Source organism: Argiope bruennichi, chromosome 4, assembly GCF_947563725.1.
Source record: "Argiope bruennichi chromosome 4, qqArgBrue1.1, whole genome shotgun sequence".
Taxonomy (NCBI): domain Eukaryota; kingdom Metazoa; phylum Arthropoda; class Arachnida; order Araneae; family Araneidae; genus Argiope; species Argiope bruennichi.
This window is the reverse complement of record NC_079154.1, coordinates 51676892-51702124: the sequence shown is the minus strand read 5'-3', so window position 1 is coordinate 51702124 and position 25233 is coordinate 51676892. Positions and strand designations below refer to the sequence as shown.

At 28.7% G+C, this 25233-nt stretch overlaps 1 protein-coding gene across 2 annotated transcripts in view; it reads left to right on the top strand.

The window, feature by feature from the left end:
• Positions 1–2027: 2027 nt before the first annotated feature.
• Positions 2028–25233, top strand: part of LOC129965730 (alpha-protein kinase 1-like) — a 63077-nt gene continuing 39871 nt past the window's right edge. Inside the window, exon 1 of one of the 2 annotated variants that reach the window (XM_056079857.1) lies at positions 2028–3209. In XM_056079857.1, the coding sequence (XP_055935832.1) occupies positions 2952–3209 (258 nt within the window). In that variant the 5' untranslated portion in view covers positions 2028–2951. Of the gene's footprint in view, positions 3210–19175; positions 19297–25233 lie in introns of those variants that run through there. The other variant, XM_056079858.1, reaches the window with a different exon arrangement.

The following is a 25233-nucleotide window of genomic DNA, read 5'->3' as shown; positions in this document are numbered from 1 at the left end:
TTTAATAGAGTTATGACGTCATGGGAATGGTTTCCATTAAAAAGATTCACGTACACCATTTACAGAACATATTTAAGAGAATTTAAATCACAAGGCTTTAACGTCTGGCAATTTGATGGAAGCATGGACGTGGCATTATATTTAAATGATTTAAATGCGATTAAATAAAACCATTAATCCTAGCTAACCAGCTGGTTGCCAGAGATGACAAATAAATGGAAAAAAAAATACATATACATTTTGAAAATTACTAAATTAAGTAATTTACCTAAGATAAATTATTAACATGTGTATTAAGTTAAAAATGTCTTAAATGTGAAAACTAAATTCACCAATTTATTAAATAAGGGATCTCATAATACGCACTTTTAGGGCTTCAAAATACCTAGATCCATCATTGCTTATATTGGTTCTGTATAAATTATAAATAATCGCATCCACTGTAGGAACTTGTAATGTTACAGAGATACAGTCAGAATCAAATGTTAAAACACGCTAGTTCACAGTGATATAATCTGGTTACATTTTAGCCTGCACGAAGTGTAAAGAGTTTTAACCCTTTAAAGGGCCATTTTTTTCTAGTCATATTATGTTAAAATGTTTTTAGGCTTGAAATTAGAATAAGAAAAGGGATTCATTTAGCTTACTAGATAAATTTAATTTGATTCATTAATTAATTTGGTTAATTAATAATTAAGTAACAAATCAAGACACATCATTTTGTCTGAGATTAAGAACTGAAGCATCTAAGTTTCTGACTTACTAAAAAAATTTGTCAGAACTTAGGCCAACTTACATAATTTCATACAAAGATTGATAAATTTGGTGGGAAACGTACTTCCCACGGCCCTAGAAAGGGTTAAAATAAATTTTGTAAGAATTTGACATGATCGTTCGCTAGAAACTCATTTTCAACATTGAGGTTTTTTGGTAAAAGATTATTAACACTTTAACATTTTAAGAAAAAAAAATTCTCCTTTTCTCTAAAATGAAATAGAAAGAGTTATAAATCTTTGAATAACTTAATTTTTAACTATCAACTGTCGTCTCGAGCAGTGATTGGTCTTAATTTCACGGATCTGCTTCAAAGCGGCCAGTGAAATCGTATAAAACAGCAATTAGAATAAACAGCCTGTTTCGAATGAAAAAAAAAAAAAAAAAAAAAAAAAAACCACTTCGAAAATAATGTTATTAATGGAGACAAATAGTTTAACTTTTCTCCTTTCTTTCCCCTTGGTAGAAATTCTAAAAATTATAACTTTTTTTAAGCTCTGAATACCACAGTAGTGGTTTTCCGAACTGGTAATCGAAGCCCTTGCAAAATATAAAACTTTATACATATACACATTGCTTTATATTAATTATCCAAAACACTATCTATCTGTCTATATATATAGTGTTAAACAGATCTGCATGAGATTTTAGCGTTTGACTTAGCTCCATTAAAATGTGTCATGCGCACAAAGAACAGGTTGAGACAGCTAAAATGAAACTATATAAATTTCTTCCTCAATTTAAAATTCTTTGCAGTAAAAACCGTGATTAACAAGTTATATATAATTAAAATCAAACACAATCAATATTTCAGGCGAGTCGATTGGTTACTAAAGGTGGTAAATATTTATTCGTATATTATCGTATTAGAAGACATTTTTCAAAAATTTATAAATTTTACATTTTATTTATTGATAATTAAAAAATTACAATATTTTATGATTTTGAAATTACATAAAATAGCAGAAACTTTTTTTAAAATCAATGCGAATTTATTATTTTACAGTTCAAAGGTTTACGAACATCGCCTGAGCCGAATTTAAAAGGGGGCAGAAATACGAATCAGAAAGTACGTTTTTCAAAACATGAAATAAAGAACAAAACATTCCTCCCCTTCCTCTTCCATCTGCTCTCTACAGCTGTTCCGTTTCGTCGCTGGCGTCAAAAATATCATTTGGCGAGAATTTGGCTCTTCTAGTTTCAAAAACCTTGACTGACGAGTTTCTAAATTCCGGCAACCTTACCTCCCACTCCCTCACTGCCACGAGGTTGTAAACATAACTTTTTGAAACTTTTTTTTCTTGCAGTTTTCGTGTCTTCTGTTCTGATTTGGGAGAACTTCACTAAGCAACGGACGACTCGGTATGTTTATAGATTTCCATCGCCTTTCAGAGGTTGCGAAAGGACAAAGAGTGTAAGCCTTTATTTTTAGTCCCATCATCATGTATTAACCGCAGCCTAACGAACTGAATTTGTGGACAAAATGTTGGTCACTTCCTAGCGCATGTGCTCTGCTCCTGCGAAGTTTATGTCAGCCAGGCGCCTTATGACACGCTGCCAGCGAACCGATCGAAGGCTGTAGTTTGTAGACACCAGAAGAGTTTATTTGACATTTTCCTGACGTGGTGGGGCATTTTCGTGGAAGAAGATGCGACTCGTATGTAGGACCGGACTTCACGGCCTGTTGGTTTACTGTCATCAAACCGGACATTGACTTCGTTGGTCTTTGTGCAGATCTTGACCGTGAGATCGAAGAAGCACGTGCATTTGTTGTCCCACATTGCTGGCAGGATATAACGGGTGTCTATTGCAACAGGTGGTTTTAAGCGATCTTTTAGCACCTCATATGACTTAAAATGTATTTTAATATAATGATAAAAAAATGAATTTATATTGCTAAAAACGTAAATATACCTACTGAAAACTGTGATCATTTTAAAAAGTTATTGTGAGTTACAAAATAGTTAGTTTTTAATGTTAGATATATAGAAAAATAATAAATGAATCAATGTAAGTTTATTAAAAATCATCTATTTGACAAAAAGAATCTCAGTTATTGTTACAATCAAATGTGAGCAAAGAAATACAAAGTGCTAAATTAATTTTGGTCTTCTGACTTATTTTCATAGGAAAAAAAGGACTATGATTTAGCTATTAAAATAAATTATTCCCATAGTATGGGAGATGTGTTGACTCCAAAAAGGCAGACAGTTGTTGATCGCCTGAAACGAAGGTTTGACCTTTACCGTAGACACCAAAATGATTGTGTGCCAAGATATGAACAAGCTGCTAATTGTCTTTATGAAAACCAAAGGCAAGACACCATTGTTTTAAAACAGAGATTTCTTGAATCAAAAGCTAAAAAGGCCAAAAGTAAAAATGACCATCATCGAACTTATAAAGATACTGTTTCAGATGGTTCAAAAACTCAATTGGTAAGTTTATAACTTTCTTTGTTTTTAGTTACATCCAAATTTTGTTAAAGGCATTAATATTAAAATGTTCTTTTTATCAACTTGTAGAGTACCTGAATGAGCCATTTTCATCTTCTGTTTTTTTATTAGTTCAATTTCTTCTCCATAGTTAAATATATAGAATTTTGTATAATTATTATTTAATAGCAGGAAATAATGTTCTGAAATTAAGTATGAATTGTATTTTTGTAACTTAGTGAGAAAATAAAGGAAAAAAGGAGACTCAGCAATATTTAATAGCGTATTAAGAAATATATTCAAATATTTACTTTCATAAAAATAGACATCGCACTGTAAATAATGGGTTATTTTAAAGAATTGTAGAAAAATTATAATTTTCCAAGGACAATTTCTTTGTTTTTGTTTTTTGTTTCCATAAGAGATATTATAAATTTTAGATTTATTCAAATAACGATAAAATAAAAGTTGAAATCAATTTGAAAAGGGGGGGGGGAGGACTTATACTCAAAAATCATGTTACTGAAGAATTTTTTGATACAATAAATACCATATAATTAACACTGCTAAAAATCTCAAGAGATATGCATGTGTATAAATGTGTGTTTTCAGTTTCTTGTCACTTAGAACTGTAACCATTAATTAATGAAAATAACTTGTAAAAACATATCTAAAGTCATGTAAAAATGTTAATTTTGACTTTTTTTTTTCTACATCATTCATGTGCCTTTGAGTCAAAAAATTGTTTTAATTATTAATTTTCCTCTTTCATATTAGCTTTTTACGTTATTAAAAAAAACCTTTCAACATTAATTGAAAAAATTTAACTAATGCCTCATTTTACTTACAATAATTTATTTTATAACTTTTTTGAAAAAGGAAAATAAATGATTAAGAATTAATTATATCACAATCAGTATAGTTAGAAATGACAATAGATGTTAATTTTTGAAAATTTTTTGAAGAAATAATAAAAATTTTGTGAAACAAAATCTAATCTGATTATTTTAATATATGCATTATATTCAATAGGATAAAAGTAAATATTTTAAAATAAATACAATTGGTTTATTAATAATAATGTTATAATTATTATTAATAATAATAAATAAATAATAATGTAAAAATTGAAAAAAAAAGTTAATGCTAGGCAGACTTAGAAATGAAGTTAATATATTGATTTACTCTACATTATTTTATGAGAAAATTTAAATTACATAATTATTAGACTATTATTTCTAAACAATAAAGTAGTATCTGTTATAAAATTTCTCCGTTGTTAACAGTTTGATGAATTTTTAAAATATCTGAAGTTATATAAAAATTATTCACTAAGCTATATTTGTAATTATTTTGTACAATATTTATTAAGATTTACTTCATGATCTTATTAACTAAGCATTTTTGTTTAATGATATCTATGATTGCCAAAAATGTCTTAGATCAGTTTATATTATAGCTCCTAAAAATTGATGTTATGTTTTAAGGTATTAGGAATTTATTATTGGTAGAATAACAAATGTTTTTTTTAATCTTCATCTCATTAAAAGTTTACATATTTAATAAGGCACAGATATTTATATTCCTGAGCCGATATTTAAAGTAATTTACATGAATGAAATAAAAAAAATTTTTTCCTTTGAAACATATTTAATAAGAAGTTGTTGATAATATAACTACTAAAACACAGTAGTGTATTGCTGAGAATTTTAAGATATTAGTTGAGATATATAAAAACTAACAGTAGAACGTGCATGTTTAATGTTTTATTTCTGTTTAAAAAGTTTATAATTTTTTTTTTTTTTTGCAAAGTGAATATTTGAAACGCTTACCTACACCTTTTTCCTTGCCACTTTAAAAAAAATTTGTACATTTTCTATTTTTAAAATTGTTTTGATGTATATTTATTTCAGTTTTATTCTTCAGCCAAATACAAATGCATGTCTAAAGGTACATGGCATGACTGAAAATAATAGTAAGAATGTGAGCTGTGTGTCTTTTAGATTTTTTGTTCTAGATAGAAAATTAAAAATTCAAGAACTTCCATTCTCTTTATTGTATTTTAATTCTTTTTGGGTTTTTTTTTTAAGTTTATATACTTGCCCAATTTGAGCTAAAGATATTTCGTATCTCTTATTCATGATTTATTGCTGTAAAAAGAGAAAGTAGATAATGACGCATTTTATTAATGAGGTTTTAAATCAAACAGCTTAGAAAAAAATTGATATCAGTGTGATTTTTAAATTAATGGGGGAAAAAAGCATTGCTATTTTTTATTATGTATAGTTTAGCACTTTCTTTTTATTTATTGAAAAAAGAATTAATTTGACAAAATTTTTATTACAACCATAGAAAGTTATAATATCTTATTGTTAATTTTTATTTCATATTGTGAATAACTCGGTGATTCTATTAATTTTTTATGTATTTGGGGCTGACGCATATTGAATTTTGATTATAATTAAAATTCTACATAACTCAAAATGTGAAAATTTTGGCAGTAACTGCATTGGATTTCTAACTAAGCAGAGGCCAATGCATACAGCTACTAAACTGAACTGTAAGCTAGCAAGTCAATTAAAATCAGCTTTCTACTAGTTATTAAATAAATAATTTGTGTTTGTGAAAAGAACAAATAATGTGAATGATAAAATATATAAAATATTAAGATAATATTAGCAATATATCAAATATAATTGGTTAGGTCCTTATATAATTTTCACTAAATTATTAAATTTTTTATTAAACTAAATATCTACTTTAATTATATTGTGTACAAAATAGATGTCAGGCTTTCTGGAATTAAAGTAGATAAATAAAAACAAATATTTTTTCACAAAATTAATATAAAGTAATCAGCAATATATTAAAAATATGCTAAAATATCACACTAAATTGACAATCTTATTAAAAGAGGGGCCTCATAATGCATATTGCATGGGGTTGCAAAATATCTAAATCTACTTCTGAATATTAAGATAACATGCTAATTATCTGTTGTCGTCTAACCAATATTATAGTTTCAGACAAGTTTATTGTATAGTGAAATTCAGTTAATGGATTTGTGAGAGTCATAATTGAATCAAATTCCAAATTGGTATTTGATCTTGTGTCTGATATCTAATTCCTCCAGAAAATTTATGTACTGTCATAATGCTTATTAATGCCAAAACTGTACTATGATGTACAGTTTATTTAATGTGATGTTGAAATTGGAGTTACTCTTTGCCTCAGTTGTGATGTTTGTTATCTGATCAACACAATCTATTCTATCGCAAATCTATCAATCTATTCTATCAAGATCTATCTCAAAGTAACCTTCAAGCACCTTCAAATCAGAATATTAATCTATTTAAACTAAATATATTGTCATTCATTGGATTTCTTTTAATTACAGTGAATTAATGCTATATTATTTTATTTTTCTAAAAATATCTTTGTTTTTTTTAAATAAATTTTATAGATTTCACAGTATTTAATTATACTGAGTGGTAAAGTGAAAATTTATTCCTTAGATTATATGTGAGTCTCATGCAAGGAGAGTTTGCTTATAGTTCAAATATTATATTGCTATGGTATATATTTAGTCCTTTTTTCTATTAACTTTAATTTCAAATTAATAATGAAAACTAAATTTCCTTTTTGTATTTAAGCTAAAGATTTCATGCCATTAATTAATCCAGGGATTGTTTGCCATTCATTAAATATATGGACTTTTTTTATTCTTTAGAGCAGTAGATATTTAAAGAAAAATGAAGTTCATTGACTGCCATTTTGTTTCAATTCTAAATGTATATTTATTGCATTCTGTAAGTTTGAATGGATCTGACAATTCTGATATTAGAAAATAAAATCATATAACATGGTAATTTCTAGTATCCAGATATTCTAATATTCGTGGTTTCAACTTAATTTTTTTGACAGGATATAAAAGATTTTAGTTTTATCTTCTTTAGTATAATGTTGTGATTTTTTTAAAACATTTTATAAGTAACTTGATTTATAACTATAAATTTAGCATTTATGAGTAACTTCATATTCTGATAGGTCATATTCATTCACGTTCTTTTTTTATTAAAATATGTCAAATATTTATAATTGCAATGAAAAAGTTAGGAAAAAAGATGGAGATATCGTGGTAAGATTAGATATTAAAATATTGTTATCTGCATATCTTGAATATTATGGGCTTATTTATTAAATTTTATATTGATCCATTTGGCATTTTATATGTATAATTTTTTCGCTTTTGAATATTTTAATTAACCACATATTGTTAGAATTTGAATGAAGTATAATATGTCGTGGTAATAAATAATATACAAATTGTACTTTAAGCAAGAATTCCCATTATCGTTATTGATTGTATTATTAGGTATTGTTTCATAATAATAACAAAAAAAAAGTCGATATTGAAGTTTTGATGAATCTTCATATTTGAGATCTTCTGGAAATTAAGAAGTTTTAAAGTCGTAGCGTGATTTGTAATGTTTTGTTATTTTATAAATCAATGTCTATTGTATTTTATTTATAAAATTTACTCTTAAATGTATAATATAAACCCAGGAATTAAAAATAAAATGAAAAAAATTGCAGTAGAATAGAATATATCTAAAAATATTTGGAAAAATTTAAACGTAGAGGGGGAAAAAATTAGTATCGTCAGGAAGCTTATTTTTTAAAATTTAAAAAAATAATTATAAAAAAATGGCATAAAGATGATTTTTATGCAATAATATGCCCGGGCTGTTGTGAAAGAGAGAGAGAGAGAGAGAAAAAAACCCTTCAAAATTTAATTTTTATTTAAGAAATGAAAACCTTTTCTTAATAAACATCTAGTACCAAAAAGTAACTATGAGCCAATTTTGGATGTTCTAAATCGAAGGATTTGTCCTATAGAACGTGTTGTTGAAGGATTTTTTCATAATGCAATTTACAGATAATATGCGAGCCTATAAACATTATCATCCTAATAAAAAATTAAAAAGCAAGTACACGTTTTTTTCGGTTCAAATTTCAATTGTGCAAAAAGTGATTAAAAAAAACTTTTTCCTCTTTTTGATTAGAAAATGCTCGTTACCTTTCCCCCTCTGCACCATTTAGAAATTTTGCTTAGAAACATAGCAACGGAAATAATTATCCCAACGATTATCCTTTTGAGCCATTCTTTTCTTTCAATTTTTCAAATCAAAATAAGACAGAAAATCGCCTAGTATGACCACAGAATATAAATTCTAATATTCACGACATCTCAGACCCCCCCCCCCCCCGATTTGTATCATGAAAGAGTAATGTAAATCTAATCCCATAATACCGTGTAGTAAATCCTTAAAGTAAATAAATAAAAAATAAAAAATCCTCTGGAAATGATTATTATTTCTTTAAAAATATTTTATTTATGCATTTTTAAAAATTAATTATTACTGAAAATTAGGAGGAGTGCATTTAGAATTAGAACAAAGACGTAATAGAAATTTACTTTCCCCAGTAGTGTTGAAATTCTTTAATTTTTTTTAATTGTAACTATGTTCAATTATTATTTTAGAACGAGCAGTTTGAAATGTTTGTGAAGTTTGGGTTGCCTTTCTTTCAAGTTGTATTCTCATATATATATAGAGAGAAAAGGAATTTTCGTGTTCTATAGACTCTTAGCAAATAACAAGTTAAAACCCTGCAGCCTATTTAATGTTATGGTAGATTTAAGTATCCAACAGAAGAGCATATTACCTGATGCGATTGGGACCATAATCAACTCGTACGTTGAAAACTCGATTAATTCAAACTAAATTTTAAACCATAGCTATTTTCTTTGAATAATTTCCAAAATTGTTTATGTGAAATTATCAGAATAAGTCTGCAAGTGCTACCATATATTAATATTTAAACTGACTTTTTTTTTATTAGCTATCAAACTTTTTACATAATTTTTAAAAAACATTAATTAGTTTTGACGAAAAAAATTGCCTCGTGAGTATTACTTACTGCTTTACTAGCTGTTTCTTCTGTAGTTTTTCGATGACTTTTTAAGAGTGTACTCAAAAGATAAATTTTCCTGCATATTAACGCCATTTTCTTATGAAAATGCATAGAATTTGCTCACGTCACTCTTGAAGAGTTTAAGAATGACCCTCCCCCTTTAAATAAATTCTTGATTTATCTTCCAATAATGATATTTTACATGCAATTGCAAAAGAAACCTTAAAACTCAATCGTTTAGTCGATAATTATGTGGGTTTCAAGCTTTCACATTGTAAAATTCGGCTTCATTTATAACTTCAATATCCTGTACTGAAAAATTTAGTGACTTTATCTAAAGTTAAAAACAGGTTTCGATTTTTTTAGCAACTTTTTAAACTAAAACTTCGGTTGATAGAAGTGGCTAATCGAGGTTTTATTAGACATTTCTTCCAAAATTTTTGTTAGTTATTCTTTTGTCCAGGTACAAACTTCATTTTCCTGAACAACTTAGTAAGTATTATTATGTGTTCTTATGAAAAGATTTTCAGCTGAATGGAAATCATTTTTTTTCCCCCATTCTGCAAAACATTGGCATTTTATGATTCCACATCAGTCAATTCTTAGAAACATCAGTTTTTACTTTTCTGTTATTGGTGCGAAATACAATAGTATTGTTAACTCTAAATCGTGCTACTCAATGATATTTTGATTCTTATTTATAAGAGTCAACCTCTTCTATAGATGTTATTAATTGAACATATCTATTCTATAGCAAGTTTTAACTTCATATTTTGTCCAAATAGTAATCAAATGTAAAAAAAATAAAATTAAAAAAAATTCGTGACGTAGAATTAATAGCTGTCCTTATTTATGCTCGAAAACGTTCTTTTTTTTATATTGATTTTTATAACATTTTTTTCGTTATTTTTTTAAAAAGTGCTAATATATATTTAAAGCTTTGTTGTCAACCCTTTGTCCACTTTATAACTGAGAAGAAACAAGTGAACAAACAAAGAAAAATATCTCAAATCATCGTTCATTTTATCAGTTTATTAAATTATTTCGAAGGATTTTATTCATTGAAGTCAATATATGTAATTTTATAGTGATAGTTGGTTTTTAAGCCTTCCATTTTTTCATTGAAATTATGCAGAAGCACTTCTGTTTTCGAAATTTTTTATGATTAGTAAATATGCTTCCTGTCACAAAATGATAATGATGCTGAGTTATGGTAATATAAGTATGTAGGAAATGTCAAAGTGAAGAAGAATGCCAAACTAGGTGTATGAATTATCTCTGAACTGAGAATGGGTAAAAAATTAAATAAAATTCTCTGAAGGATTTTATATTAATGTCGCTTATGGGCAAATCTGTATCATTATAGTTTTCCAATGTGGATATGATTTAATGGAAAATAATTCGCTTGATATCAAAACCATACGACAAACATAATTCTGCAAGTCATCTATCTTTTAACTGCATTGTGATTTCACGTCATTTTACAAGATGCGCATTGGATTACAATATTAAATTGTGGTATGTTTGACGCTTGTCACGTGAGCAGTTATTTGATTTCTTTAAGAGAAGATTTGTAATTGAAGAACGAACGATTTCTGTTTAATTTATTCGCATATTCAAAACAATTTTTTTTTAAAAAAAAGTTTTTAAATTAAGTTTAAATGGTACTCTAGCTGTAACCATCAGAATACTTAAAATTAAATGCTTGTTTTTTGTTAACGCTGATTTTTCTGGAATAGAAAATCATCGTGATCTCCACGAACTTTTCCCGCATACTCTAATAAAAGTTTTATCACAATCCCCCGAGTATCAAAATTGTGGATTTTGATCAAGGCTGGGAAAGCTCTGTTTCCATATTTTTATTTTGTAAGTCCCGTAGATGAGCGTTTGGTGCTTTGTAGTTTAGGGAAGAAAATGAAATAACCATTTTGAAGGCCTTTTATCTTCTGAAAGATTTATCAATAAGATCACATACCAAATTGCATTTAACTGAATCATTGCATTTTTTAGACAATACATTTGCGTTTATACGTATTCATTGATGGACAGCTTAGCCGTTGACGAATTAGTTCAAATTTTGATACGGACGGATCTACACTTTGGATGCTAAAACTGTACACCAAAGCTAGCGCTTTGTGTTTTGTAATTAACGTTTATATGCTCTGGAATGGACAGAAGGCATGCTTCCTTTGAATGGATTTTGTTCAAAATTTGAGTGAAATGTACATATTTTCTACAAAGACCATATACCAAATTTTATCCGTCTAACTCAAAGCGTTTTTGAATTATATTGTTCAAAGACTGACAGACATAATTTCAAAAATAAATTTTTCGGATTCAGGCAGATCTGAAACGTGGAGATTCTTAAAATTCTCGAGTTTAAATTCTTTAGCGATTACAGTGTTTTTTTCTTTTGTGCAATTCATAGATAAGAAAGTGAAAACAATGCATCAAGAAATAAAAAAATAAACTAATATATATTCGACTCGCTTATAAAAAATTCATTCATAGCAATTTTATCGAAAAGTAATAATATCACCATCAATAAAAAACTCTGATAAGCAATTTTTTTAATGTATTAGAGAAAAAAAAAAATCTATCGTAATCTTCTTATGGAATGGAAAGTGCAAAGTGTTTGAAGATTTATTTGCCTGATAAATTTTTCAACGATCGCCACCTCAAAAAAACCCTTAAAAGTCTTCTTTTCAATGTAAACTCTCTTGTCCAGTGACTCGCAGTCCTTTAATCATCTTGTTCATCAATTTATATCGCAACTTCTGGAGCCCTCCAATTCACATATATATATATTTTAAGTAAACACTGTCCTCTTGTGTTTTTAAACAAGGGTTTTCTGATAAAAGTCCTCCTCCAATGAGGAAGTCCTTTGCGTTATCTCTCTACATTTCTCAATGCGCAGAATTGACTTGTTATTTTTATCACCCTTTGAATGATAACAGTGCTTTTATGCTCCACTAACTATCTAATTTTAATGGCGAAACTTTCTTGATTTCAGCATTTGGGTATTCCGATAGTTTGTTATTAAAATAAAACGTTTTGTTCAAAATTTGGTTGCTTAAATCAATAAATCTATATATCGCAGGAGTAAAATATTTTAAAAATTATAGGTAGCAACAAATTAGCGTCGAAAGTATATTTGTTAAAACTGCAAAGATTCAAACTGATTAAAGTTATCCTCTACATGGAAGAAATTTTTGAATTGTAGCCAAGTATTCATGCAGTTACTTTTTGTAATCTGGCAGCATGTTTTTTGTATTACCATGCGATCTTCGACGATATATTTCATAATGTTTATAGGATGGCATATTATCCGCAAATTTTCTCATGTAACCTGCATCAGGAATAGAACGTTCAAAGCGCTTTACAGGACAAACCTTTTGATATAGAGACACTAGAACCAAATCCAAAGTAACTATACGGGTCATTTTCAAAATTCAGTGCCATTTGGAAATTGAAAAGACAAAAATAAAAAAAATTTTAATTAGTAAATTTTTTTTATATTATTAAACAGACATTATTTCTGTATATTACTTGAATATTTTTGATACATTTTTTTCTTTTATATATTTTTAATTGATGTTTTTTTGGTTAGATATGATGAAAATTGTCATGTCTGTTACCGGACATTTTTCTTGTAATTTTAGTATTTAAGTTCAGTGTACAATAATGTAAAGCTATATTTAATATAAGTATAGAGTCATTTTACCCATATAATAAAGACTTTCGAATAAAAAAATATTTCTTATGGTATTTTTATACTTTCGTTTGTCATGTCTGTTACTAATATAGAATTCTTACAAGGATTTTTTTAATATAAAATACTATAAAAACAATTAATGCAAAATGTCTGTCATTCTTATATATACTAGGCAGAGTCAATTAATATGTAACTCTAATTGTAGCAATATTATGTCAATTTAAACTTTTTAAGGAAAATTTTGAAATGGTAACAGACATGACACAAAGTAACAGACGTGACACTGAGTAACAGACATGACATAAATTCAGGAGCCAAATTTTGATGTAAAGCTTGAAAGATAGAATTAAGCTAAAATGTGTTTCTCTTTTAGTACATAACTTTTTACTATAAAATTAAAAAAAAATATATGTATATATTATTTGAAATTCACAGATACAGAATTGGAACATGTGTACACATTTTATTTTTTAGTATTTTCTTGAGTTACAATGCTATTTATTCAACATCATATTTGGAGAGATCCACATCAAATATTATAATTGGTGAAAAGAGCATCCAGTTAGATTTGGATTTGGAAGTTTCATTACAATATCCTCTGCTTCAATATTATATTCTTTATCATCCTCTCAAAAGAACTTTGCATGATTCCTGACTTTTTTTAAATACTGAACTGTAAAATTGTTGTCCTGGATGTCGATTATTTCTGAAACGAAATATTTTATCGATCGTTTACCCTCCAATTTTACAAGTACGAAGCTTCCTTCTTGAATATCTTGTTGAAAATTGTTGGATAAAGGAGAAGAAAAAGATTTACAATTATTTTCTGCGTTATTTATTGTCATGGCTGTGCTTTCTTGTTCATTTTCTTTTAATGCAAATACATTAACTGTAAAACAGTCAGACATTTTTCTGTCTGCAGAAACAGCTTAAATCCCTAAAAAACATTCAGTCATTCCCAAAAGAAAAAATTTGATGTACGCTCATCGTTCCTTTTAAAACCGGAATATCAGATGGAATTATTTTTTTAAACATTTCTACATCTGTTTCACAGATATAATGAAGCTGAATGTTTGTTTTATTTATTAAAACATTAAACAGAGTTTTTGCATCGGGTATATCTGTCCCCTGTGCAACTATTTTGTCAGCAGCTCTCTTAATGGCTACCCCTATTCCATCAGCAGCACCTTTGCCGTGACCAGCCTCAAAAAAAGACCATGATCCATACTTATAACCATTATTTGCTATATGCTCATTCAAAAGGAAGAAATTTTTCTTCTGCCGATATTGCGTGGTAGGGCCATCAGAAAAAAAGTGGATAATTTCAACTTCAGGGGAAATTCTCTTAAGCTCATTGAATATTGGCTGAAGGTGAACCCAAATTGCTGCAGGACCATGGTCGTAACATTCGGAAATTGTGCAGAACGAAATTGGTTCATGCTGGTTTCTTAGATATAAAATGCCAGTATGCAGAGTTGCCTGCTTTCTCCGAAATGAAACGCCTGCACTTCGGTAGCATGTTTGCACACGTAATTTTCAGAAATAAAGTTTAATAAAGCAAATGATTTGATAACATTGCAAACATTAATCAATTCAGTAAATACAATGTGATAATAAAAAACAAAGAAGAAAAGAGAAAAAATGAAAAACATGCGCTTTTAAAAAGTAAGAACGTACATTTATTCCCTCCCCCCCCCACCCTTAAAAAATTCTTCCTAAAATATCATCTAAAATTTAAACAAAACAAACCCAAAAATTGAACCATATTTCAAATCTTGAAACATGTCAAGTCTGTTACCAAGATTGTCATGTCTGTTATTATATAGAGTAACAGAAATGACCAGTAACAGACATGACATTTCAAAGTACAAAAATTAAGGAAACTAAATAATTCCATAAAAACATGAAAATAAATTTTAATTAAAATTAAAAACCTAAAAATCTAAATTAATCAGTTGAATAAATTAATAAATAAATATATTTTATACAAAATATTAAGGTAACAGACATGACATGCAATAAAAATACTTAACACAAAAAGGGTTCAGCTTCTTCAATCAAACATCAAACATTTAAGATGGCTGCTTGCATTTCTTTATTAGAACATGTTTCACTGGTATACAAGTGTTGTCATTTCAAAATTTCAATCTTGTTGCTTAAAATGTTGAAAATATTGTATGGTAACAGACATGACTTAATGTCTGGACAGCTGTATTTAATTGGTAAAAATCATCTATTCTTCTTAAAAGGTTATTAAAACCTTCTTTATAACATAATTAAAAGTATATTTCACAATAAAAAAATATGTCAGAATAAAAATTTTAATTTTTGGAAAGTAATGCAGCAAAAAACATTTTGAGTTTTATGATTTGGACAGCTGAATTTTTGTTTCTCTCAACTTCTTTATTAGAAAAAAAAATAAAAAATCAGATGAATTATTTTAATTTTATTGTTTCTCCACTGGAAATTGCCTGCTAAAAAGCATGGTAAAAAGAAAAATCATTTAAACTTTATAACATCTTGTAAAAAAAATGTGTTTCACATGGACAACAAATGGCACCGAATTTTGAAAATGACCCATACACCAAATTTGGTTCATCGTAGATTTTCTCTAAAAATGGCTTTTCATAACTTTAAATAAAAGTTAATACAAATTTTTTAAATTTTTTCTCAATACCTTTGTTGCATATTATTCAACAGAAACCATTTTTACACCATTTTGAAATTCAAAAAAATAATCTTTTCAGTGATACCATTTTTATTTCTGTATGTTTTTCTTTCTTTAATTTTAATAAATCTTTTAAAATACTTGGAAGTATATTTATAACAATACCTTACATTGTTTTAATTATTGGATTTTATCTCATTCGTATTGGAATGACTTTCAATACATATTTTTTTGTGTGTGTGTGCGCACATTATTGTTGCTTTATAGTGAAGAGTATATTTAAAAAATAAAATAAAGGAAACAAACCAAACCTGAAACGTTGTTTTAGGTGTTGCGGATTTTGTAATTTTATTTTTACTCTCATTACCTCTAAGAATGAAATATTGTTTGTATCATCTTTGACATGGAATTACCCAATTCCCTGTATATCTAAGGTGATTTGTTTAGCTAAATTTACTGTACTTAACCTTCCGTTTGGTATTACAATTATTTTTAAAATCGTTTTAAACACGTTAATCTCTCTGCTCACATATTCCTTACTTTTTATCATTAAATACCTAAAATGTATTTTTGTACATGTCACTTACATTTCCACAATCTTGCTGAAATGGGAAAGAAATTCAGGGCTTAGAATATTCGAGAATCTTGGCGATGACTTAAGTAAAATGAGAAATTCGGAGGTGTTTTTTTTTTTTTTTTTTTTTTTTTTTTTTTTTGTCAAATTTGATCCCTTGACACAAGAGCTCTAAAAACGGAGTCGGTAAGTAGTCGAATCCAGAAAAGCCAGTAGTTGAATGAGTTCTCTCTTTAGAATTTTGATCTCCAGCGAGTTCTCGTTGAACCCTTTGCACTATTGCAGTTGTTTGATAATGCGTTGATAATTCATTTTGCATCCAATAATTATTCATTAGTAAGATTAATTTTTATCTATGTTTTTTAACTGTTAATATTCATTAGAGAATTTGTTTTTAATTGAAACCTAAGCTAAATCTTTAGAAAAAATTTGATGAACTAAGCATTTGGAATATTTGAAAGAAAGGTTTACGGTTAACAGTTTCATAGTTTAGAAATTGACTAATTTTCACTCAGAAATGCTCTTAATGTTTTTCTGTAGAGATATCAACATGGTTGTTTTGGAACTTATTCATTTAAGTCTAATCGTCTGTAGTCACCAAGTGATTCACCCAAATATTGGTTGTGTTTAGTTAAAATTCTCTTATACCTAATTTAATGTTTTTTTATTCTCTCACTGAAATATTTTAAACATCGAATTTTCAAAGACATTAAAACTATGTTGTTTTGATAATCTAACACTTGTTCCGTTTATTATGTGCGTGAACATTCTTAATGGAGTGTACTTCCATGGCTTCATAATGACATTTAAAAAAAAAAAAAAAAGGTTTCTTCAAGTAATCCGTCGATTGATTGCATGTCATCTTTTGATGCTCTGAATCTTCTTATTTGTATGGAAACTGTGCAGGTAATAAACGAAATCGTTCTTCTATAGCTTCCAACAATAGAAGAAAATCACAAGGTTTAATATTTGAGGAAACTGGCAAATGTTTAGTTTTCTTTGCAACAATATAGATAATTTTTTTTTTTTGAAAAATTGTTAAAATTAAGATAAAAATTTAACTAAATTAATGTCTTTGAAAATATAGTTTAAAATTTGAAAATGGGACAAAATTCATCTTTGTGTGATAATATTTGCAGAACTTATCAATGAAAATCATCTGCACTGTGTTTATTTCCATCCTTTAAAATTAATATGTGCCAAATTTAGTAGCGTTAGGTGTACGGTGTACTTGTAAAATATCAGGACTTACATACATATACACTTTCATTTTTATTATTTATAGATATGTGAAATCTTATATTACAGTTTTTATAATAAGTTTTATGTAGGGATCAACGGCCTTTTAGATTTGAATGCACCTTCACAGTGTGATATTTCCTTTTGTGCGATATGTCGCAGTGTGTCAGTATTTGCATTTTCTATTGATGGGGAGGAATATGTAATAGCCGTTTTCCGGATTGTCATTTCTAAAAATTGAACTAGTTTTGCCACTTTCCTCATTCATGATTTGTATTAGAGAACAATGATTAATACTTACTTTGTTATTTTTCTGCGGTATTGTGTGGCTAGAATCTTGGTGTGAAATTATCAGATAATCAAATATATTATCGACATTCAGTATGATGTATAATCTGAATAATATGGCAGTGTGCCTTTGGTATCGGATGTTTTCATTTGTAATTTGTAGTAATTTTGGAAAAATCTTGATTCCAGGATAGAGGAACAATGAGTGTAAAATAATAATAAAAAATATTTATAATTGATTTTAAAAATATTAATAATTTGAAGAAAGAAATGTGTAATCGTAGAGATTGTTATCATTGCTGAGACTTAGATTTTAGAAATCGTTGAATCAATAGCATTACTTTAATGTCTATGCACATCAGAATTATTGTATGCTTTTATTTTAAGAGATTGAGTATTTCATTGAAATAATGAAATAAGTAATTCCATTTTTAAGATGTAATGATTGCATAATTAAACTGTTTTGTTTTCTACTGTCTAAATAGTTGACAGTAGTAAAACAGTTTTTTTGGGGGGAGGGGGAGGGGAGGGGTGTAGTTCAAGAACACTAGAGATATTTATGTCCATACATTTGTGATAGGTATAATTTTAGTTTATAAGCTTTCAAATAAGATAATTTAATGCATGTTCCGGATACGGGCAAATTCAGTGAAATGGTTAAATCTGATTTAAAATTCTGATTTATTTAAATGATTGCAAGTATCATTAGTCTAAAATCGTTGAATTTAATTGGGCATTTCTTTTTTACTTTCCCGCTTCTCCCCCCCCCCTTTTTTTTTTAACTCTATCACTTTTTGTTTTGTCCAGTATACCTCTTCGTATACAAACTCAGAAGTTACTCCACTCCTTATTTTCCCTCTTCCGCTTGGAGAATTTTCCGCAAGAAACATTGATCAATCTATGTCAGAAATGATCAAATTGTTCCTGTAATAAAAAAAAGGAAGAAAAAAAAAGCGTCAGGAACCAGAATTTAGAAATTGATAATAATGACGTCAATAAGCTGCTGGATGTATATGGCAGAAAGGGTGACAGTTGATTAACTTATATTACACTAAACCACCTGCATCTTCTTTTTTGGAGCCAGATGGTTCACTGTTCTTCGATTTAGATGGATGAAGGGGAGAGTTTTATTATTTTTTAAAGGATAAATTATATAACAGAGATAAGCTTAATTATGAAAATTCTAAACATAAAACCAGTGAAAATAACTCAAAAACAACAACAACAACAAAAAATACAATAAAATAAGAGGGGGGCGAGTAGAGTTTAAAAGTTACCACATTTGTGTGTCATTTCAAAAAGATTTTTGTTCAATAACGCTTTTCTTCAAGTTTATTTTCATCGCATGTAAAGTGCATTAAAAAATTGAAATTTGGTTCTTGACAAATTATTAGTGAGCGTGCTTTTCAATCGCTGTAGCTTATTTTGTAGTGTAAGAGTTTGGAAGTGCCAAGAGATTACCAGAGGACATTTTGTAACACAGTACAATGTATTACTTTTTTCTTCACAGGAGATGTTACCATTTGTTCGAAGATTGAAGCGAAGAAAATATTAATGAAAATGTCCATTTCTTGAGACGAACATAACCCTCCTCTCTACTTCATCCTACTGGAACTCGGGGTGCTATTTCGTATGTGCTTTTACCGGTTTTTCTGCTATGCACTAAATGCTTAAAATAGCTGCTTTTGTTTGAAAATTCAAATAAAAAAGGGGTGCTGGGAAGGAGGAAAAAAAGGATTTTTTTTTTTTTTTTTTTTTTTTTGTAATGGCTTATTTGGCTTATTGAACTTTGCATTCATTGACCAAAATACCATTATGGTTTTTTAGCTATCTCAAATGAGTACACTTATTGAAGAGCAAAGGTATTATCTGCCGGATTAAGCCACGGTACGATTTAGAATGACCATCTGATCATGTAGATATTTTTTTGATAAACCATTGCTAAAAAACCCAAACAATTCAAACCCAGATCCTTGTGGTGGTTCTTTCGTATCTCACTGAGACACTTCTCGCCTTGCCATGAAGTGGCTGATAATCTATAATTTCTTTATGGAAATCAGGCGTCTGCGAACGCCTTTACGGTGTAGTGAATATCTGCATGTACGCGCTTAAATTCTATCATATGTATAGTGTGTTAGGATCAGGCAGCGCTAGATACAGCACAACTACAGAGAGCGGTGGATGCCTACATCCGGAATCTCATGACCAAGCAGTTCCAATATCATTTTCCAAGCTGGCAGTATGCGTACTCTGTCTACCAGCTACAGGGAATATCAACTGTTGAACCCATTATAAAGACCTCGAATCTTCTGTATATCTTACTTCATAAAGCTCATCAGGCGGCAGGGACGGCTTTCTCTATAAAGGGGCCTGGGCACAAGAAACTATTTGGAGCCCTAAATTTTTTGTAAAGTAAAAAAAAAAAAGAGAGAGAGAGAGAGAACAAACACGAACATATATTACTATTGCAAGTTTATTTTTGCTATTAATTATTTCGGAAAATTTAATTTTTTCAGATTACAACTCTTTTTTTCAGTTTCCTTTTCGATGCTTAATATAGCAAGTGCATTTAAGCCTTCTGTACACAATGCTTGACGGAAGATAATTCTTTATCAATTTTTAATTTTCTGAAAGCGTGCTCAGAACTCTGATGACTGAAATAATTAATTTAGAAATATGTTAATTAATTTGAAAAACTCTTTAATCTGTCTTTTATTTGTGCAATAACAGTATCAATTATACTGTTAAAAAATAACATCTCAATTCCTCTAGTGGGCTTAATTTGCTATTTCAGGATATAATCTTTTTCAGAAAAAGGTTCTGAACTATTCAAATTACACATTATCACTGTCGCTTCTTCTAAAAATGTATTAAATTTTGGATTTCAGTTTTAATTTTATCGACTAAAATTAAATCAACCAAGAACAATTGCTTTTGATCGAAATAATTTATCGATATTAGACAATATCGATAAATATATCCCATATATTTATTTCCAATATTGGAACCCATACAATTAAAAGAAAGTCGATGGCACTTCTGGTATTGAAAATCCCACAGACTTTTAGCTTCGGAAGTGGTATTTGCATCAATAAAGTCTTTTAGGACATTACAAATTTGTTCAAACTGTGTATACACTGTTTTTACCGATATGATATATATATAACTATTTAAATGTCATATCACTATTTAAGAGTAATTAATATTTTTGTAGAATTTCTCCACTTTTTGTAGTTGCAGAAAATAAGCAATGTAAACATTACAATATCCAAAAAAATTGTAATATGCATTTCTGGAAGTGGCATCACAAATTAATAAATTAAAAGAATGTAATTGGGAAAGCATATAAATTGTATTAGGGTTCAGAGCAATTATTCGAGATTGTACACCTTATATTTTCCTTTCACGTTGTTACCGTTGTCATGTGCCTGGTCTCTACAATTCATAATATCTAAATCAAGCTTACTTAATCTTTTCAATAGAATTTTTCTAGTCCTTCTCCGGTTACATCTGCTATTTCTATAAACCCTGTAAATGACTCATTGATAGTTAATCTTTTTCTTCAAAATTTGTATACCTAATAATGACTGAAATTTGTTCCTTATGGGAAGTATCAGGAGTACATTTAGATACTATAGTACATGGATGCTTTTATGCCTATTTAATTTTATTAAAGATTTCATTCCCTAACGCAAAAATAATTTGTTCTTGTGATCTATGTGTTAAATGATGCACAATTCTAATTTTTGAATTTTTTATTTTGTTTATATGATTCATTGGCACAGAATCGTGTTTATTTAATAATTCAATTGAACTTAAATAATTTCCATTATTAAGGCTTCCTATTATTTCTTTGATTCCTAGAAGTGGAAGATTATTACATGCTCAAATTAGAATCAATCACATTCTTTGAAATAGTTAAGTCATCCCGTTTCTTTATTCATAGTAACTTGATTTGTTTTATCAATAGTCGAATATAAATTTTTAGTCGTTTTAATAATTGTTTTCAATCAATAAACGAATTAAATTATCCAATGGAACGAACGCTCATGATCTTGAATTACATTTGACAGCTATCTGCAGTTATTATAATCCCTTATAAATCGTGTAGATTGTTCATTTCCAATCGTGTAGATCGTTCATTTTCGAAAATAGTATACAATAAAAACAAAAGCCGAGTCTTGTGATTTTAGATACATTAACTAGCTGCGAACCTGGGTTTCATCATTTGGCATTTCCAAAAAATAAAACGCAGTGGAAAATTATCCATCTTCAGGATTTTCAACTCTATGATTTTTTCCAAAACATCCTTTGTGTTATACAGGTCAGGTTTTATTCTAAACTTATTCTTTATAATAATACTTGGCTATAAATATGGATCATTTATATTCACTTTATGAAATATGTTATCGTCATTTTCATGATTATTTTCTGATTCGATCATATTCGTATAAATATATAGTTCTTCAACGAATTTCACGTTTCTGCGTTTTCTTTACAAGTTAGTGTAGTTTATGCGGAACTTTCTTCTCCAGTTGTAGCTCGAATTGTAACTTCTGAGGTCGAAGCATTTTCATTGCCAAAATTAATTTGTAAATAAGAAAATATATCTTCTTGTGACTTCTTGAAGTTTAGCGTTTCTTTCTTTTTTTTTTCCTACTATTTTTTTTTTTTTGACACCCAAAAGGCCGTGACCATGATAAGATCTAACAATATTAAATGTTTTATAGCATGAATTTTCAAACACTGTATGAAATCTTACTTAATAAGAAGTTAAATGACGATAAATTATTGCCTTAAGTTTGTAATATATTGCATACTTGCATTAGACAATAATATATCCGTATATTTTCAAACCCGTCATTTTTAAAGTTTCTTCTCTTCTTTCCATTCCGCTATTATAGTTCAGAATATTATTTTAATTCTTGATCATTTTGGGACCCCTCAATCCCGCGACCCCGGTGCATAGCATCCGCCGCACCTCCCAGAAGGCCAGCCCTGTCAGGCGGTATAGTAATTACGATGCTAAGTGCATTCCCAGATATCTGCCGATGTCTATTTTTGTTAGATTGCTGACTTTTTAATTTGTTGGACAAGTATTTCTGTTAACATTGTAAAAACAAATATTTATTGTTCCTACTCTCTGCTTTACCTCGTGTCTTCACTTGCAATCATTGATTGGGTAAGAAATGCGAAGTGGCATAAAATCCTTCATATCCTTCATTAAAGTAAAGGGTAGTTGCAAGCTTGACTGAAAAGTCTTGGCCCATTTGCAAAAAGATTGTATATAAATTTTGGAAGCAGTATACTGAAATTTGAGGGACGCATTTTATCTACCAGGCAAGAAATAAATTAATAATAAATGCATGCTATGAAGAAATTTTTAGTAAGGGAGAGGAATCTTTTCAGTCTTTTGATGAAATGTTAAATTTTACAAGGCTATTAGCATTAGAATAATTCCATTTTGTGTAATACTTTTATTTTAATATGCACAATTATATCGATCTTGTCAATTAATATAAAAATTGCATTCTTCTTTAAGTTTTTTCCTCTCCCAAACAGCTATTTTACGAATTCTTGGTCTATAATTAACTACAATCCACATGTATTTAAAAGGAAAGTTAGTCTTGTGATTTACGCGTTTACGACTTGCAAGTTTTTCGTCAGTGTTCCCTCCTCTTCATATATAACTTAATTTCAAGATTTTTTTTTGTTTTTTTGTTTTCCCTTTTTTGCTTGAATTTATAAGCAAGATTGTAACTAGATCTCTGCGGCCGTAATTTTTCATTATTAAGCGATAAATGTATTTTATGCTTGAATGAAAAAATCTGGTCTATCGAACGAAAGATTCCATGAGGCAGAACTTAAAACATTTTTTCTTCTTTTTTTTCTTACCGATGGCTGTTTGTTCCCGAAAAAAATCGGATATAAAACGTTCAGTGGTTGCAAGTTGTAGATTAAAACAAAAATGACAAAAAAAAAAAAAAAAAAAAAAAAAAAACTTACCATGGATTTTTTAAATGAGGACAGCCAGCAGCAATTCAATTTTTGTGTGAAGGTGGTGTTAGTGGAACCGACGTTAATGGTTGTACACAGGACTGAGTAGGCTATGAAATGTAGTTTCTCAAGGCTGCAGTTATTATATCATGATTGGCCTCTTTGTAGATGCCAGCTATGCTCACATTCCCGTGATTAAAATCGCTACTAGCATATTGAACTACACATATAACATACTGGAAACTACATATATTGAGTGCACTATACATTTTACTATAACTGTAAAAGTCGTCTCATTGACACCTTTTGCTTACAAAAATTGTATTATTGTTACGTTTTCTGAGGAATCCATATCGCAGAATTTTTTTATCACTCCAATTTTATTCAGTGACAAACTATTGTCAATCGTTTTTTACCTGATTTCTTCTGACATTCACCTAAGAAATCTCAAAATTCTCCTATATACTATAGACTATAGCAAAATTATTTGTACTATAGAACTATAGCACAATTATTTTTCGTTTTGGCACACCATTTCCTTTCTTAATTATTACCACCGCATTCTTGTGGTTTTCGAGATCTGTTAAGTTACTGATCTCGTGTTTATTTCGTATTTGTTTCTGTGTGTGCTCCAGAAGCAATGCAATTTACAGTTTTTTTTTTCCCTCTCTCCAAATTTGAAATTCTTTCTTGTTTCTGATTATTCAGATTTTTTATTCAATGTTAACGTGCGTATTTTGAATGGCAACAGAGAAAGCCAATCATATTTTCATTGGAATGACTGGCTGTACAATTCCGCTCGATCAGTGCTTTTTATTAATGCGTAATAGAATTATGGAGTTTTTGAACTCTAAAATTCTTCATTTCCAGACATTGTTGCTATTCTTAAAGAAGAAATAGCTTTTTAGGTATAGTTACTTAATAAATCTGGTAATTCCATATTGCTTTTAAAATTTATCACAAAATTGTAGTAAAGTTTGGAAGAGAAAAAAGAGGGTTCCCCCCTCTTTTTTTAAAAACTGAATATGATTTGCTTTGTATAGCATTGCGCTTATTTCTTGATTGGTATTTTTCTGTCTAGAATCATATTGCTGTAGTGGAGCATTAGATGATTAAAATGTAAATTATTGATAAATATTTTTTTATCTTGAACTATTACCGTTATATGTGTCTTTTTTTATAGCGAATTTCACTTCATTATTCTGTATTATTCGAAGAGTCTTTTTGATTATTCTTGCTGTTGTACTTTGGAGGTCTTTTCGAATGTCGTGATTTCTTACAAATGCTACGTATTTGGGGACTATTTTATTTTAAAGAGTTCAATTTCTTTCACGTGATTTATTTACTTTCATCCAGATCGGCCATGTATAGCTAATGAGGGTCGTGGTAGAATTATATATGCGAGTAGCTAGCTGATTTCGATTCCAGATCCAGTAATCAAAATTGAATCCAGGTTTCCTTTGATCTTCTTTAAAGTTGCTTTCTTTTTTTTGAATGTATTTTTTAAATGTGGGATGTTTTCTTTAGAATTACACCAAGATAAATAGCATAGTTTTTTTCAAGAAGTGAT